Source organism: Suncus etruscus, chromosome 9 (assembly GCF_024139225.1).
Source record: "Suncus etruscus isolate mSunEtr1 chromosome 9, mSunEtr1.pri.cur, whole genome shotgun sequence".
Lineage (NCBI taxonomy): Eukaryota > Metazoa > Chordata > Mammalia > Eulipotyphla > Soricidae > Suncus > Suncus etruscus.
The window spans coordinates 49,993,541-50,010,696 of record NC_064856.1 but is presented as its reverse complement, the minus strand read 5'-3'; the positions used below and the strand labels follow the sequence as shown (position 1 = coordinate 50,010,696).

The following is a 17,156-nucleotide window of genomic DNA, read 5'->3' as shown; positions in this document are numbered from 1 at the left end:
GTGTACCTGTCTTCCTTCCTAAAGGACCTCCATTCCCACCCTACAACTCAATTGTGTGGGTCTTCCCCTTTATATTTCCTTTGGAGCTTTGTTGCTATTTCTCTGTGTAATTTTTAAGTCCCACAAAATAGAGAGCAACCTGATGTTTCATCAGTTCCTAAGAGAGCTAAGAAGGCAAACTGATTAGGCAGGAAGACTACAATTCCCAGAATGCCCCAGTGCCGTTGTTAGGAGCAACCAAGGAATGCAGACTAACTGCACTACGGGGAATCTGTACTATCAACTGGCCAGCCATGGGCCAGGATTATTATGCTGTCCTCCAGATCTCTTGCAATGCAAATGATGCCCAAATCAAGAAGGCGTAAGTTGGGGTGACAGTACCGCTTCAGGGTTGAACTGAACAGGCCCTGCCCTTTTATCTTCCAAATTGTCAAGCATGTTTTTCTTCTCTCTATAAGAGAAAGAAGTATAAATACATACCTATAATTTGATTTGGGGCTGAGTCTGGGTTCCCAATTCCCCATCTTTACCCTTCTATTCTCTGATTTGACTATGGTCTTCCTGGCACTAAAATAAGAACAAAAGAGACATATGAACTTTTTTCTGTATATTATAAAGAATAAAAAGATTGTAAACTGAGCGTGGAAGTGGTTTAGAGGTAAATTGTCTGTCTTGCATGTGTGAGGCCCTAGGTTTAATCCTCAACAAGGGGTGGGGGAGTTATGAAAAGATTACAAACAGAAGAATAATCTGTCCAAAGGAATGTTTTACAATTTTATTCTGACAATCATCTGGATTTTATTGGTGTCTTTGTTTGTTTGGTAGCTACATCCAACAGTGCTCAGGCTTACTTCTGGCTCTGTGGTCAGGGATCCCTCTTGGTAGTGCTCAGAGGGTTATATGTAGTGCTGGGAATCAAATACTGGTTGCTACATACAAGGCAATAGTTCTATCCACTGTACTATCTCCCTAACCCTTCATCTGGGTTTTTATGTTAAATATACTATAACATTCTATCTCTGTGTACTTCCCACAAAGATTGTAAACTTTGTGTTTCATTTCTTTTTTTTTTTTTTTTTTTTTTTTTTTTTTTTTTGGTTTTTGGGTCACACCCGGCATTGCTCAAGGGTTACTCCTGGCTGTCTACTCAGGCACCGGGGACCATATGGGACACCGGGATTTGAACCAACCACCTTTGGTCCTGGATCGGCTGCTTGCAAGGCAAACGCCACTGTGCCATCTCTCCGGGCCCTGTGTTTCATTTCTAAGAAAGTGTAGGACATTAATCACAGTAACCAATACGTTTTCCCATATAGATGTTGAATAAGACCAACAAGTGAGATAGATGAATGTTACAAAAAGGAAAAGCAGGGTGCTGTGGGTGTTATTTTGGAAGATCCAGAAACCTTAAAAGACTGTCATGAGAATGAAGGCAAAAAATGAAGTAGGGGGCTCGAAGAGATAGCACAGCGGCGTTTGCCTTGCAAGCAGCCGATCCAAGACCAAAGGTGGTTGGTTTGAATCCCAGTGTCCCATATGGTCCCCCGTGCCTGCCAGGAGCTATTTCTGAGCAGACAACCAGGAGTAACCCCTGAGCTCCGCTGGGTGTGGCCCAAAAACCAAAAAAAAAAAAAAAAAAGAAGTAGGGGGGCAGAGACATAGCATGGAGGTAAGGCATTTGCCTTGCATGCAGAAGGACAGTGGTTCAAATCCCGCATCCCATATGCTCCCCTGAACCTGCCAGGAGCTATTTCTGAGCATAGAGCCAGGAGTAGCCCCTGAGAGCAGATGGGTGTGACCCAAAAACAAAAAAGAAAAGAAAGAAAGAGAAAGAAAGAAAGAAAGAAAGAAAGAAAGAAAGAAAGAAAGAAAGAAAGAAAGAAAGAAAGAAAGAAAGAAAGAAAGAAAGAAAGAAAGAAAGAAAGGAAGAAAGAAAGAAAAGGAAGGAAGAAAGAAAGAGAAGGAAGGAAGAAAGAAAGAGAAGGAAGGAAGAAGGAAGGGAGGGAGGGAGGAAGGGAGGAAGGGAGGAAGGGAAGGAGGGGAGGAAAAAGGAAGGAAAGAAAGAAAGAAAGAAAAAGAAAAAGGAGAGAAAGAAAGAAAGAAGGAAGGAAGGAAAGAAAGAAAGAAAGAAAGAAAGAAAGAAAGAGAAAGAGAGAAAGAGAGAAAGAGAGAGAAAGAAAGAAGAAGAAAGAAATCTGAATAACAGGTGATGTCAGCCATTCTTCAGCTGTTTCACTGGCCAATAAAACTCACATAGGGAAAGACCCAACAGAAGCAAGGACAGTTGAAATACAGAAATATAAACCTAAATGTTTATGTTGGTTTGCTTGCCTTTTTTTTTTTTTTTTTAATTTTGGGTAGCAGTATTAGAGGCTACTTTCTGCTCTGTGCTCAGGGGTTGTTCTGAATGATGCTCGGATCACCATTTGGTGCTGGATTTGAACCCTTGTTTCCTGCATGCAAAGCATGTATTTAGTCCATTGTTCTCTCCAGCTTGACCCCAAATGTGGAGGGGACATCCCAGAAGTGGTGTTAGGGAGATCATGTTGTATGGTAACCAATCCTGATGCATAGTGTATGCCTAATACCTGAAACCTTATGCTTCCACCCTTTGAGCCATCTTCCTAGCCTCAGAATAAGCCAAGTGAAACTGGAAAGACCCAAGTCTGAATCCAGGCTTTTCTTGCGAGCTTTATGGCAGGGCTAAAAATACATCATCTTTCTTTGTGGTTTGTTTTGGGCCACAACCAGCAGCACTCAGGGGTTACCCCTGCCTCTGCTCTCAGAAATTATTCCTAGGCTCAGGGGACCATATGGGATGCCAAGGATTGAACCCAATTGGCCACATGCAAGGGAAATGTCTTACCCGTTGTGCTATTGCTCCAGCCTCCCTTTCTTTTAATTTTTTGTTTTGTTTTGTTTTGTTTTGCACTCAGGAATCACCCCTGGCAGGCTCTGAGGACCATATGGGATGCCAGGGATTGAACTCAGGTTGATTGTGTGCAAGGAAAGCACCTTACCTGTTGTACTATCACTTAGGCCCCCACTTCACCTTTCTTTTTTTTTTTTTTTTTTTTTAATTTTTATTTTTTTTTTTTTTGGTTTTTGGGCCACACCCAGCGGTGCTCAGGGGTTACTCCTGGCTGTCTGCTCAGAAATAGCTCCTGGCAGGCACGGGGGACCATATGGGACACCGGGATTCGAACCAACCACCTTTGGTCTTGGATCGGCTGCTTGCAAGGCAAACGCCGCTGTGCTATCTCTCCGGGCCCCACTTCACCTTTCTTAAACTCAGTTCATTTATACCTAGTTATTATGGTATTGAGTTAGAATCATATGAGATGATACAAAAGTGTCTCGTAATCATTTGCAACCAAGTTATAGAAAGATTCTTTAGTTGTTCTGGTTATCTTTGATTTAGAAGCCACACTTGGTTGTCTCAGGAGTTACTTTTGGCTCTGCACTCAGGGATCACTCCTGATTCAGTGCACATTATCAGGCAGGGATCAAACACAGGACTGGTTTATGTAAGGCAAGTGTCTAACATATTGTTCTCTCTCTCTCTCTCTCTCTCTCTCTCTCTCTCTCTCTCTCTCTCTCTCTCTCTCTCTCTCTCTCTCTCTCTCTCCCTCCCTCCCTCTCTCTTGCTTGTTCGCTCGCTCCTAGAGTGTTAGGCCAGAAAGATAGCTCAAAGAGTGGGGAACTCAGGCCTTGCAGTACTGCCAGGCATATCCCTGGTACCACAAAACCCAGAAGAGTACTAAACTATAGAACATTAAAAAAACAAAACAAAACTATAGAACATAAACAAAATAAGGCTGATTGTCTCTAGGAGAAGCCCCAAGCCCCACAGCCTCCAGAACCACTGAGTTTATTCCAAATACTACCTCCCCCATCACCCCAAAAAGAAAGTGCACACAAGAATCACATGTTTGGGATTGGGGTTATAGCTCAACATGGAACACTTGCTTTCGGGGCCAGAGAGATAGCACAGCAGTAGGGCATTTGCTTTGCACGCAGCTGGCCCAGGACGGATGGTGGTTTGAATCCCAGTAACCCATATGGTCCCCCTATGCCTGCCAGGAGCGATTTCTGAGTGCAGAGCCAGGAGTAACCTCTGAGCGCAGCTGTGTGTGACCCAACCCTCACCCCTAAGGGAAAAAAAGATCACTTCCTTTGCACACACATGTGAGTATCTAAGTTCCATCTTCAACACACACACACACACACACACACACACACACACACACACACACACACACCTACACACACCTGTATATATTTAAAACTATTTATTACCTTTCCCCTAACCTTTGGCCACCTTGCAGCAACTTTGTATAAACTCTGATAAAACATACTCTTTGTGCTCAGGGATCACTCCTAGAAGTGCTTGGAGTAACATATGCAGTGCCAGGGTCTGGACAAGCATTTTGTTTTTGTTTTTGTTTTTGTTTTTGGGCCACACCCCGAGGTGCTCAGGGCTTACTCCTGGCTGTCTGCTCAGAAATAGCTCCTGACAGGCACGGGGGACCCTATGGGACACCGGGATTCGAACCAACCACCTTTGGTCCTGGATCTGCTGCTTGCAAGGCAAACACCGCTGTGCTATATCTCCCGGCCTGAACAAGCATCTTAACCTTGGTATTCTGGGCTCAGAGGAGTCCCTAAATTTTTCCCAAAATCAGCACTGAATTGAAAAGTATGGTCATCCCTAACTCCCAATTTTTGTGGCGTTCAGTTTCTCTTCTTCACTCCTGGTTGTGACCCCATTTCTTTCTCTCCTGCTCCCCCAACCCAAGAAAGCAAAGGGAGGAGAGTGAGTTACACACAGGGGTCATCTTAAAGGTATTCAAGTTTACATGGAAAATCAAACTCCTCTCAAACCTGTGACTGTGACTTACTCATTAAACCTCTTTGTTATTCTCCTGCAATCTTTGTAATTAAGAAGGTGAGGTAAAAGTCTGGGGAGAAAGTGACAGTCTTCAATGTGTATAATGTGGTTTGTTTGTCAATGGCAAATCCAGGGAGAGCCCCAGCTCTCCCTAACACAGCTCAGCTAGAGTGTGGGGCCACAAGGAGGGCTGCCTGGTCTCTAACTTCCTGTCATTTATTGACTGCTGCTTGGTGTGCAATGCTCCAAAGACACTGAGAACTGGACACATGGGGAGAATCTGAGGTCACTTATCAGGAGTGCAGCAGGCCATATCCAGGACCAGAGAACTGGGACCGGATCAGAGAAGCTTAGAGAGCTGATATGCCCAGGAGAGACCAGGGTTTGATCCCCAACACCATATTGTCCTCTGGTTTGGGAAGGAGTATAACCAAAGAGCAAGGGAGGCCTTTTGTAGGTGACCTAAACTCCTCACTCTCATGAACTTAATAAACATTTTCCAGGACATTATGGGAGGAGATGGAAGGGGGTGAGGGGTGAGTGTTCCCATGTAGGGAAGAGATAGATGGCAGAGGCTGAGCAGTGCAGCTGGCCAAGGGAACGTGAAGGGCAGCAGAGGTCATGGGAACTGGGTGGGTTTCTGTGAGTGAGAAGATCAAGAAAGAGAAGTAGGGGCTTGAATAAGGATGAGACACTGGGTTTTCTTCGGGAGATGCTGGGCAGCCAGGGAAGGATTTCTGCAGGGAAGTGAGACTGGGCCACTATGCTTAGAAACATCTGGTAGGGGATGGGAATGGGAGATGCAGAGACTGACTGACAGAGACTGTGAAGGAGAATGACCAGTGGCAGTACACAAAGTGTTTTGGAGCAGGGTTCTGTAGTCATGGCAGAGCTGAAGCACAAGCACAGACCATAGCTTGAAAATTAAAGCAGATTTGGTGGCTGGTGGGATGGGGTGGAGAGATTAAAGCAGAACCTGGAATGGAAGATAATGTTAGCCTCTTGCTTGCAGGCTATACGGAGAAGGAAGCAAGGGAAAGAAAATGTGTTGAGGGCCTGGAGAGATAGCACAGCGGTGTTTGCCTTGCAAGCAGCCGATTCAGGATCAAAGGTGGTTGGTTCGAATCCCGGTGTCCCATATGGTCCCCCGTGCCTGCCAGGAGCTATTTCTGAGCAGACAGCCTGGAGTAACCCCTGAGCACCGCTGGATGTGGCCCAAAAAAAAAAAAAGAAAAAGAAAATGTGTTGAGTTGGTGGGGCCTTTGACCCTGGGAGAAGAGCTGGTGATTTGGAGACAGCTGGATCCAGAGGACTGGGGAGCTCAGAGAAGTAGCCAGAGGCAGCTGAGGTGGTCAGGGCTGGCAGCAGGCACATCCATGGATGTGGATTGAGAAGAGACATGCAGAACTGGGTGTTGCGGAGTCCAGGTGTTATGAGACTTAGGATGCTGCTGATTCCTTTTGCTGCTCCAGACACACACTCCACTTTCTCTCTCTTTTCCCTGCTCTGGGGGTCTGACCCATTGTCTCAGGGAAGACTTCTGGGCACAGAGACTTTGCAGTATAGCCACTAAGGCAGGAGGCTAGGGGCCTAATTTCCAGCTCCCTTCCTTTGACCTGTGCTATGTCAAATACCCTCTCCTGTCCTCTGAGATGCAAAGTGTCTGACTGTTCAGCATCTGACACAGGAAATGCTGCTTAAAGAAATGGGCACCAGGGATGTGGCTCAATGATAGAGCACTTTATCTTGTATGTGTGAGTCCTGGACTCCACTCCCAACTCTACATTCTCCTCTAGGTCTAAGTGACCCTAGAGCACCAAGGCAGGTGTGGCCCCAAACCTGCCAAGTGTGGCCAAAAATAAATAAATAATAGCTAAAATAAGAAGGAAGTTTTGGGGTAGGGTCTGAGTAATTATCACCATAGTCCTGATTTTTTTTTGGGGGGGGCCCACACCTGGCGTTGCTTAGGGGTTACTCCTGGCTGTCTGCTCAGAAATAACTCCTGGCAGGCACGGGGGACCATATGGGACACCAGGATTCGAACCAACCACCTTTGGCCCTGGATCGGCTGCTTGCAAGGCAAACGCCGCTGTGCTATCTCTCCGGGCCCCACATAGTCCTGATTTTTACCCAGGACATCAGAGCTCTGAGTAGCATAGGAGCAGCCTGCAAATTCTTGCATTCAGCTATGGCTGTCCCCTCACTTTTCCAGGTACCGGAAACTTGCCCTTAAGACCCACCCACTGAAGAACATTGAGCCAGTAGCAGCAGAGACATTCAAGCAGATCTCAGAGGCCTACGATGTACTGAGTGACCGTGAGTGCCAGGCAGAGCACACCCCAGTATTTCTGGGGAGGTGGGGACCTCCCATTAGCACCATCCCAATGTCTTAGGAAAGTTGGTCTTTCCAAGGGGCCCAGAGGACAGTCTTTCTCTTCCATAACCAGCATCTAAGGGTCTGGGAAAGAAATCAGAAGGGAAAGCAGCCGTTCTCAAGTGAGGGAAGGGTTTTGGAGAACTCTGAGACTGACCCCGTACTCAGATGTTCGCTGTATGGGAAGGGTAGTGGGAGGTAGAGTCAGGTTTTGGCTTGGAGAAGTTTTTCTCCCTAAGGGTGGGCTGAGATTAGAGTGTCTAAGAGAGGCCCATTTTGGGGGTATGAGGAATGCTGTTTCATCTGAAAATCATGAGGGTGGGAGGGCTATGAGTCTCCACTCTCTGTAGGGGGCAATGCCCATGAGAGAGTCCCTATGAACTTTTGGAGCATAATCCTAGCTCCATTGTAGATCTAAGTCCAGTGTAGATCCTATCTCCAGGGTAGAAGAATGGCTGGAAGCTCACAAAGTGGGCTCTGGCTCTCAGTTTTCAAGACTTCAGAGTTCTTAGAAACTTTAACAAACAAACAAATCTGGAAGCCTCTAACATTTCAAACATTTCTTAAAATTTTAGTTACTACTGTATAAACACAGCAATGATAAGTGGGGCTAACTAAATCCCAGGAGACACTCAGTATCTCTGTTCCTTCTCCAGACCACATTCCTCCCCCAGAGACAATCTCAGCCCATTTCCTTCTCCCCTCTGGACTGTGGGGCATTTCAGAGGTCTAGGGTGTCTAGACACTTTGAGGGTGTCTGCAGAATGATGGCAGGTGCTGAGCTGCAAGCTCCTGCCCTTGTCTGTCTCAGTTCCCACTGAACCCCCCTCACGGTCATGCCTGTTTACAGCTGTGAAGAGAGCCATCTATGATAAATTTGGAGAAGAGGGCCTGAAAGGCGGCATTCCTTTGGAATTTGGATCTGAAACCCCATGGACAGCTGGTTATGTCTTCCACGGCAACCCTGAAAAAGTTTTCCATGAGTTCTTCGGGGGAGACAACCCCTTTAGCGGTGAGAGGACCTACCTACTCCCATTTCTTACTGGAAGAGGTCATAGCTATAAGGACATATCCCTACATTTTATATACAGACATTCATTACATGCAATAAAAAATGTAAGTCACACCCAGTAGCACTCAGGGGTTACTACTGGCTCTGCACTCAGAAATCGCTTCTGGCAGGCTCAGGAGTTCATGCCGGGAATTGAACCACAGTCCTGGATCGGCTGCGTGCAAGGCAAATGCCCTATCAGCTGTGCTATCTTTCTGGCTCCAAAGGAAAAAAGGTTTTGTTTTATTTTGGTTTTGGTTTTTGGGTCACACCCACCAGCGCTCAGGGGTTACTCCTGGCTCTATGCTCAGAAATCGCTCCTGGCAGGCTCAGGGGATCATATAGGATGCCGGGATTCGAACCACCGTCCTTCTGCACGCAAAGCAAACTCCTTACCTCCATGCTATCTCTCCAGCCCCATAAAGGAAAAAAGTTTTAATGTTTTTTTCGTTTTGTTTTTTTTTGTTTGTTTGTTTGGTTTTGGGACCACACTCAACTGTGCTCAGGGCTCATTCCTGACTATGCTAAAGGATCACTCCTAATGGAGCTTGGGAGACCATATGGGTTGCCGTAATATCTCTCTGGCTCCATTTTCCCAATCATTTTAGTATTGGGACTAGAGTTGGTGGTGCTCTTGAATTCCTTCATGTATATGGAGGTTGTTCTCAGAGTTGCTCAAGGAATTCTACAAAGGCTCCTGCATTTTAGACAGATACATTGAGCAATGTGTCTCTCCACCCCCTAACATTATTGATTCACTTATTTATTTGGGGGTCTATACTTTCTATACCTGTTAGTGCTCAAAGTTTACTCCTAGTTCTGTACTCAGGAATCATTTTGTTCTTGGGACCAAATGAAGTACAGGGGTTGAACCCTGGGTAGGCTGCATGCAAGGAAAAATGCCCTGCCCACTATATACTATTGCTCCAGTCCATCTTAGGGATTCTTATATCACAACTGGGTTATGAACATCCTGAAAGAGAGAGAGAGAGAGAGAGAGAGAGAGAGAGAGAGAAAATGTTTGTGTTTGTGAAGAGAGAGAAAGAGTTCAATAGTACAAAAAGGTACCAGCCTTTCAATGGTACAGATGAACTTAGTATTACATTGCCTCTGCAGTTTGAGGTCACAGGGTGTTCTAACCTGTGAAGTTTAACCCAAGGTACCATCCAAGGGCACAGAAAATCTTGCAAAAGTAAACTGACTGAGGCCGGAGAGATAGCATGGAGGTTGAATGTTTGCTTGCATGCAGAATGACGGTGGTTCGAATCCTGGCATTCCATATGGTTCCCCGAGCCTGCCAGGAGCGATTTCTGAGTGTAGAGCCAGGAGTAACCCCTGAACGCTGCTGGGTGTGACCCAAAAAAACAAAACAAAGAAACAAGTAAACATGAGTGCAGCTTTCACAGACACCCCATCCTGCAGTCAGCACAGTACTTCAGTACACAAACTTTGTAATCAAAGGATCCTGGGTTCAGATCTCAACTTGATAACTTTACCAAATGTAGGACTGAATGTGTTTCACATGTATGTTCTTGAGCAATGAGATAACACTTCAAGAATTGGAAGCAGCGGGGCGGAGAGATAGCACAGCCATGGAGCATTTGCCTTGCAAGCAGCTGATCCAGGATGGACGGTGGTTCGAATCCCTGCATCCCATATGGTCTCTGGTACCTGTCAGGAGCGATTTCTGAGTGCAGATCCAGGAGTAACCCCTGAGCATCACCGGGTATGGCCCAAAAACCAAAAATGAAAAAAAAAAAAAAAAAGAAGAAGAATTGGAAGCAGAACCTGGCACATAGGAAGTTCAGAATGTGTTCATTGTGTTCATTCTTCATCATCAATTTATGTCATCCTGAAAGTGGTAGGGTGGTAGGTAGATCTGGCAGCACTAGCCCCTCCTGCTGCCAAAGATGAAGCTCAAACTATTGCCAGGCATTGATAGATGGACCTTCTTTGGGCTACAAGGAAAAAACAAACTGTAGGAAGCTTATGCAAGTAGAAACAGGTAGGTGAACATTGTGGGGAGCTATGCTGGTGACCTCTCACTTTTTAGGGACCAACCCCTCCACCAGCTCAGATGCTAATTTTTGTAGAATCTGAACTGATGGGGGCTCTCAGGTGGCCTGGTAATGGACAGTAAAGAAAAGAAACCTAGGGGACAGTGGGGAGAAATAACCCCACAGTGATTAACTTTGTCACTACCAGTTTCTTTCCTCAGAGGATGCCCCTTCACTTATAGGAAGCCAACTTGGAGAGCATATCCCCAAATGGTGAGGGGAAATGAGTAGTGAAGGAAATGGGAGATGAAGCAGTGGGTTGTGTTGGGGGAGAGGGGGTGATAATGATAATTATTGGGTCTGTTGTTGAGTACAACTCCTTGGCCTGGCCAAACAGTGTGAACCTGTGAGGTAGTGGAAATTGCCTTTGGAGACTAAATAAAAAGAAGTGCTTGAATGGGGAGTATCTGTGCTGTTCAGCCTTAACAAAGTTCTCTTACTCCTCTCTTCCCACTTCTGCAGAATTTTATGATGAAGAAGGGAAGGAAGTAGATATAAACTTTGGGGGACTGCGGGGCCGAGGGGTCAAGAAACAGGATCCCGCAATTGAAAGAGACCTCTACTTATCCCTGGAGGACTTATTCTTTGGCTGTACCAAGAAAATTAAGATCTCCCGAAGGGTAAGCTTTTTTCTGATTCCTAGGAATCCCCAAACATTCCCACTCCCAGCCCCAGACCTGTCAGCTCCTGCTCTGGACACCCAAGCTATAATATATACTCTGATGGAATCATGGAATCATAGATACAGTGTGGAATTTTAGATCCTCGAGGTTGAAAGGACAACTGAAGGCATTAGTTCACTTCTCTCCTGAGGATCCCTTTGCAACAGGCCCCAGTGGGACCAAATCAGAATCTTCCCTTTCAGCTTGTCAGGTCCATGAGAAGTTCTAGACCCTCAGAGCGGGATGACCCAGCATTGTGGAAGTCAGAAGCACAAGGCCCCCACATCATTGCCAGGCAAAAAAAAAAAAAAAAAAGGGCCGGGCGGTGGCGCTGGAGGTAAGGTGCGTGCCTTGCCTGCGCTAGCCTAGGATGGACCGCGGTTCGATCCCCCGGCGTCCCATATGGTCCCCCAAGAAGCCAGGAGCAACTTCTGAGCGCATAGCTAGGAGTAACCCCTGAGCGTCACAGGGTGTGGCCCAAAAACCAAAAAAAAAAAAAAAAGCTCAATTTGTGCTGTAATCTGCACAATTGGGGTGCCCCTATAGACTGTGTCTGGGGGCAGAGAGAGGATGTCACAGGGAATGCTTTGGGATAAGTGGCCTCCATGGCTTTCCTTGGAAATTAGGAGACTGGAAGGTTCAGGGACAGACCCTCTGGGATAGGGTGCTTTCTGGACAGGAAGTGTCTCAAGGGCATTGTTCAAGGCTGAAGCAATTGGGTTTTATCTGTTCCTGGGGACTGTCCAGGCACTCAGAATCAAGCTCTTTACTGTTGTCCTGTGCTCTCAGAACGCTTTATGTTCAGTGCCAAGGAATAGTGTGAGCCCAGCACAAGGAAGGGTCTCTACACTGTTGAAGGGTCTTCCCCCAAAAAAGCAGGGATTCCCCAGAGCCTTGTTCATGTGTCCAAGGGCAGCTGGGACATAGGCCCCCTCCTGCAGGTGCTGAACGAGGATGGGTACTCATCTACCATCAAGGACAAGATCCTCACCATTGATGTAAAGCCTGGCTGGAGACAGGGCACACGCATCACCTTTGAGAAGGAAGGAGACCAGGTGAGGGGAGAGCAGACCAGCATTTGGTCTCACAAGGTAGAAAACTGAGGGGAAGGACACGAGGCTTTTTCCTTGGCCTATGAACTTGGTGTAGGACGGAGTCCTGTCTGTAAAGCATGGTAGGGAAGGATTTATAATATCCCTTCCAGGACACAGCCACACGTGCCTCTAACTGGGCAGCCCCAGGACTTTCCACCAGTTTTCAGAGTGAAAAGCAGGCTCTGGGAGGAAAGAACTCGACCAGTGCAAAAGATTTTAAAAGGTAAAAAGAGGAGCTGGAAAGGTAGTGCAAAAGGGTGTGCCTTGCACACTGATGACCCAGGTTTGATCCCTGGCACCCCATATGGGTCCCCAAGCTCCACCAGGAGTGATATCTGAGCTAGGAGTAAGCCCTGAGCACCACCATTGCTGGGTGTGGCCCTCTCCCAAAATGAAGAAAAGCAAAAGGGAGAACCCAGGTCTGACGCCAGTACTCCTACTAACTCTAGTTCTCTGAACAAGCCCAACTATAAGTTACTCAGAAGCAATTATTCATAATCCTTTTATTTGTTTTGTGAGCTGGGAGGGAATCTAGAACCTCACACATGTCAGGCAAGTGCTGTACCACCAAGACATTTCTCCAATCCATTCATAATAATTTTGAATGAAATGCTTACTAAATAAAAACCAAAACATATTGGGCCAGGGACACAGTACAGCAGGCTGGGGAACGACTCAGAATGCAGGAGGCCCAGATTGAATCCCCAGCATCACATGTTCCCTGAGCACTGCTCAGTGTAAAAAAAAAAAGGGGGGGGGGCAGAGAGATAGCATGAGGTAGGATGTTTGTCTTGCATGCAGAAGGACGATGGTTTGAATCCTGGAAGGGGAAGGGGAAGGGGAAGAAGGGGAAGGGGAAGGGGAAGAAGGGGAAGAGGAAGAAAGGGAAGGGGAAGAAGGGGAAGGGGAAGAAGGGGAAAGGGAAGGGAAAGAAGGGGAAGGGGATGAAGGGAAAGGGGAAGAAGAAGAAGGGGAAGGGGAAGAAGGGGAAGAGGAAGAAGGGGAAGGGGAAGAAGGGGAAAGGGAAGAAGGGGAAGGGGAAGGTGAAGGGGAAGAAGGGGAAGGGGAAGAAGGGGAAGGGGAAGAAGGGGAAGGGGAAGAAGGGGAAGGGGAAGAAGGGGAAGGGGAAGAAGGGGAAGGGGAAGAAGGGGAAGGGGAAGAAGGGGAAGGGGAAGAAGGGGAAGGGGAAGAAGGGGAAGGGGAAGAAGGGGAAGGGGAAGAAGGGGAAGGGGAAGAAGGGGAAGGGGAAGAAGGGGAAGGGGAAGAAGGGGAAGGGGAAGGAGAGGAAAGGAAAGGAAAGGGGAAAAAGGAAAGGAAAGGGGAAAAGGAAAGGGGAAAAAGGAAAGAGGAAAAAAGGAAAAAGGAAAAAAGGGAAAGGGAAAAAAGAGAAAAGGGAAAAAGGGAAAAGGGAAAAGGGAAAGGGAAAAGGAAAAAGAAAAGGAAAGGAAAGGAAAGGAAAGGAAAGGAAAGGAAAAAGGATATGAAAGGAAAAAGGAAAGGAAAGGAAAGGAGGAGAAAGGAAAGGAGGAGGAAGGAAAGGAGGAGGAAGGAAAGGGGAAAGGAATGGGGAAAGGAAAAGGAAAAGAAAAAGAAAGAAAAAGAAAGGAAAGGAAAGGAAAAGAAAAAAGGAAAGGAAAGAAGGAAGGAAAGGAAGGAAAAGAAAGAAAAGGAAAGAAAGAAAGGAAGGAAGGAAGAAAGAAAAAGAAAAAAGAGAAAGAAAAGAAAGAAGGAAGGAAGAAAGAATGAATGAATTAATTAATAATTAATTAACTTACTCTGCAAGGCATCTCTAGCTCCAGGGCCAAAGAGATAACCTAACAGGGGGAGGGGGAGGCACACTTTGTTTGGTGAAGATCCTTTGCACTGTATTGGTCCTCCAAATACCACCAGAAACAACCCTTAAACACAGCCAGGAGTAGCTCCTAAGTATCAGCAGGTGTGGTTCATACTGAAACTGAGGAAACAAATGTCATGCTGCTCTGTCATCATAGAGATAAGATAGACCCATAGAGATGATAACATTTAGGCTTCCTCTATCACTAAAGCCCAATTTTTTCCCCCTTTCCACCATAGCTGAATTAACTGGGCACAATAGGTATCCTGAGACCTCTGTCTCCATTTTCTTTTTCTTTTTCTTTTTTTTGGGGGCTACACTCGTTTGATGCTCAGGGGTTATTCCTGGCTAAGTGTTCAGAAATTGCCCCTGGCTTGGGGGGACCATATGGGACACCGGGGAATTGAACCGTGGTCCTTTCTTGGCTAGCGCTTGCAAGGCAGACACCTTACCTCTAGCGCCACCTCACCGGCCCCTCAGTCTCCATATTCTTTTCCACAGGGAGAATGGTTCCTCCTGGCTCCATCCCTGATCCCCCCCCCCCCCACCACCACCACTAGCTCAGTGTCTGGCTGAGCCCCATGTGGATTCCCTCTCAGTCTAAACCTATCAGAGGGTCCTTATTAGACTTCTCAGTGTGGGGAGGAGCAATGCTGATTCCTCTGTCCCCAGCACCCAAGGTCCTTCAACAGCTTTCTGTGGCCTGATGAAGCTAAGTAGAACAAAAACTCTAGGGCTGGGGGCCGGACAGATAGCCCAATGCTAGGATGTTTGCCTTGCATGCAGAAGGACAGTGGTTTGAATCCAGGCATCCCATATGGTCCCCCGAGCCAGCTGGAGGCGGTTTCTGAGTTCGTAGAGCCAGTAGTAGCCCTTGAGTGCTGTTGGGTGTAACCCAAAACCCACCATAAAACTCTAGGGTTGCTGTCTAGCTTCCAGCCCAGAGTTCTCCCCATGACCTGGGGGCCTCTGGTCTCCACAGCTCTTGCTTGTGTTGAATGGAGAAGTGATGGGGTAGTGTGGGGGGACAGAGGCTACTTAGTAGGGACCAAACTGAGAGTGTCTTCTCTTCCTTCCCCTTCTTCTAATTTCTTCTTTTTTAGTTTGGGCTGCAATTTGAGGTCAATTTAATAGTGCTTGAGGTCCACGTCTAGTTCTGTGTTGGGGGTGGCTCCCAGTAGTGCTCTGGGATCCATAGAGTGCCTGGATGGAACCGTTGGCTTCATGGCAAGGCAGGAACCGTAACTCTTCTACTATCCTCCAGCCTCTGATTTAATGCTACATTCTCCCAAGAAGGAATCAGGCTATAAAAAAACAGAGACACATGTAGGGCCATAAGAATGTTACTGTCCCTTTAAGGGTGAAGATGTCAGTTACCAGAAACTTCTCCCTTGTAACTGCCACAGTTGGCCCCAGAGTTTATAAAGCCTGCAGAGCCAGGAGTAACCCAAGCGCCCCCGGGTGTGACCCCAAAAGTGCTAGGGGTGGCTAGGAGACTGCTGCTGCCTCTTGCTGGATTGCTCCTGCTACATGGTTGCTGCCGAATTACTGGAGAAATTGTTTGCCGGAATCCTAGCTTCTGCCTTCTTTGACTGAATCTTTTCCATTGGTCCGGGCCTAAATGTGGCCAGGGTCAAACAGCCAGTGAATCCGTGACCCCACACCCAAACTCCTGGTTTCCTACTTAGGGTCCCAACATTATACCTGCTGACATCATCTTCATTGTCAAGGAAAAGCTGCACCCGCGCTTTCGCAGGGACAATGATGACCTCCTTTTCGTGTATGCCATCCCCCTGGGGAAGGTGCGTGAGCGGGGCTGGGTGGGCCCTGCAGGCTATGCCCTTCCCTCACTTGCCCTTGTGTAGGGCCCAGGGTGCATTTCCCTCTCTGTGCTCTGACCAGTGCAGGCTCTTGTCCAGCTGGCAGGCCCTCCCACCCTTAGGTCCACACCCACTCTGTGGCAATCTCTTAGTTCATACCACTACAGATCTGGAGGTCTCTCCTCAACCCCCTCAGAGCCCTGTACTTCTGTCTGCCATAACATACCCATAACCCACATGCATCTTTTCTCCCAAACCAGGAGCCCCCGAGCCAGAGGGTGTCACATCCCTCACTCCCTCACCCCTTAGTCCTTCAGTTCCTTTTATTCTCCATGAGGCAGAGCTCAGGGCCTGGCTCAAGAAGTTCTACCCTAGATAACCATGAACTTCACAACCCTACCCTGCCCCTTGACCCTTCAACCCCTAGGCCTTGACCTGCTGCACCGTGGAAGTAAAGACTCTGGATGACCGTCTGATCAATATCCCCATCAACGACATTGTCCAGTGAGTCCAGCTGGGACCTGACCACAGATTGTGGACTTAGAGGGGGCCTGGAGCAGCTGCATGGGTTTCCTCTAGCATAGAGGCGAGTGAAAAAGGAAATGGCCTTGCTGGGAGCTCCCTTCACCTGATAAAGGGAACACCTTTCCCAGAGACACTTGCAACTGAGTGTTATTCATTGAGAAGGGGAAAGCGCCACATGTCAAAGCAATCGTGTTGCCTTCATGCCCCACTGTTAGCATGCTGAGCCTGCCCTCCAGCTGCTTAGCCATCACTCTAGCCCTTTCCCTATCTGCAGTGAGTTTCCTTGGAATCTTCCCCCAGAGAGTTAATGCAGATGGGTTCTGTGGTGTTAGGCCAGACATCTGGCTGTTTGGTGGCATGGATGTGTGTGTGGGGGGGTCATATGAGTAGCGCTGGTTTGGGATCTGTCCAGGCTGCATTCAGTGCCCCAAAGGTTTGAAGATTTCTGCTCTTGCCCCATTTCAGTCCCAAGTACTTCAAGAAGGTACCAGATGAAGGCATGCCGTTGCCCGAGGACCCTACCAAGAAGGGGGACCTCTTCATCTTCTTCGACATCCAGTTTCCCACCCACCTCACCCCACAGAAGAAGCATTTGCTGCGTCAGGCCCTGCTGACCTAATAGGTGGGCTGGGGACTGGCCCCTCCTGCCCTCCTCCAGCCTCAGGGGTGTGGATGGGGTGCTTGAATTTTTTTTTTGGTCACACCTAGTGATGCTCAGGAGTTATTTCTGACTCTGTGCTCAGAAATCGCTCCTGGCTTGGGGGATCATATGGGATGCTTGGGGATCATATGGGACGCCAGGGGATTGAACTGCGGTCTGTCTAAGTCAGCCACGTGTAAGGCAAATG

The 17,156-nt window shown here is 47.5% G+C and overlaps 1 protein-coding gene across 1 annotated transcript; it reads left to right on the top strand.

The window, feature by feature from the left end:
- Positions 1 to 289: 289 nt before the first annotated feature.
- Positions 290 to 16,927, top strand: DNAJB13 (DnaJ heat shock protein family (Hsp40) member B13). The gene is made up of 8 exons (XM_049780424.1): positions 290 to 361; positions 7,104 to 7,207; positions 8,116 to 8,277; positions 10,836 to 10,993; positions 11,977 to 12,090; positions 15,652 to 15,765; positions 16,211 to 16,287; positions 16,774 to 16,927. The coding sequence occupies exons 1-8, from the start codon at positions 294 to 296 to the stop codon at positions 16,925 to 16,927; spliced, it is 951 nt and encodes a 316-aa protein (XP_049636381.1). The 5' UTR covers positions 290 to 293.
- The last annotated feature ends 229 nt before the right edge of the window (positions 16,928 to 17,156 follow it).

What these genes read in the sequence shown, in the direction of transcription:
- DNAJB13 (XM_049780424.1), top strand. Translation starts at nt 294, where the DNA reads ATGGGCCAGGATTATTATGCTGTCCTCCAGATCTCTTGCAATGCAAAT. An exon ending in TTGAGAAGGAAGGAGACCAG is followed by an intron (nt 12,091 to 15,651) that starts GTGAGGGGAGAG and finishes TTTCCTACTTAG; the next exon opens with GGTCCCAACATTATACCTGC. An exon ending in CCCATCAACGACATTGTCCA is followed by an intron (nt 16,288 to 16,773) that starts GTGAGTCCAGCT and finishes GCCCCATTTCAG; the next exon opens with TCCCAAGTACTTCAAGAAGG.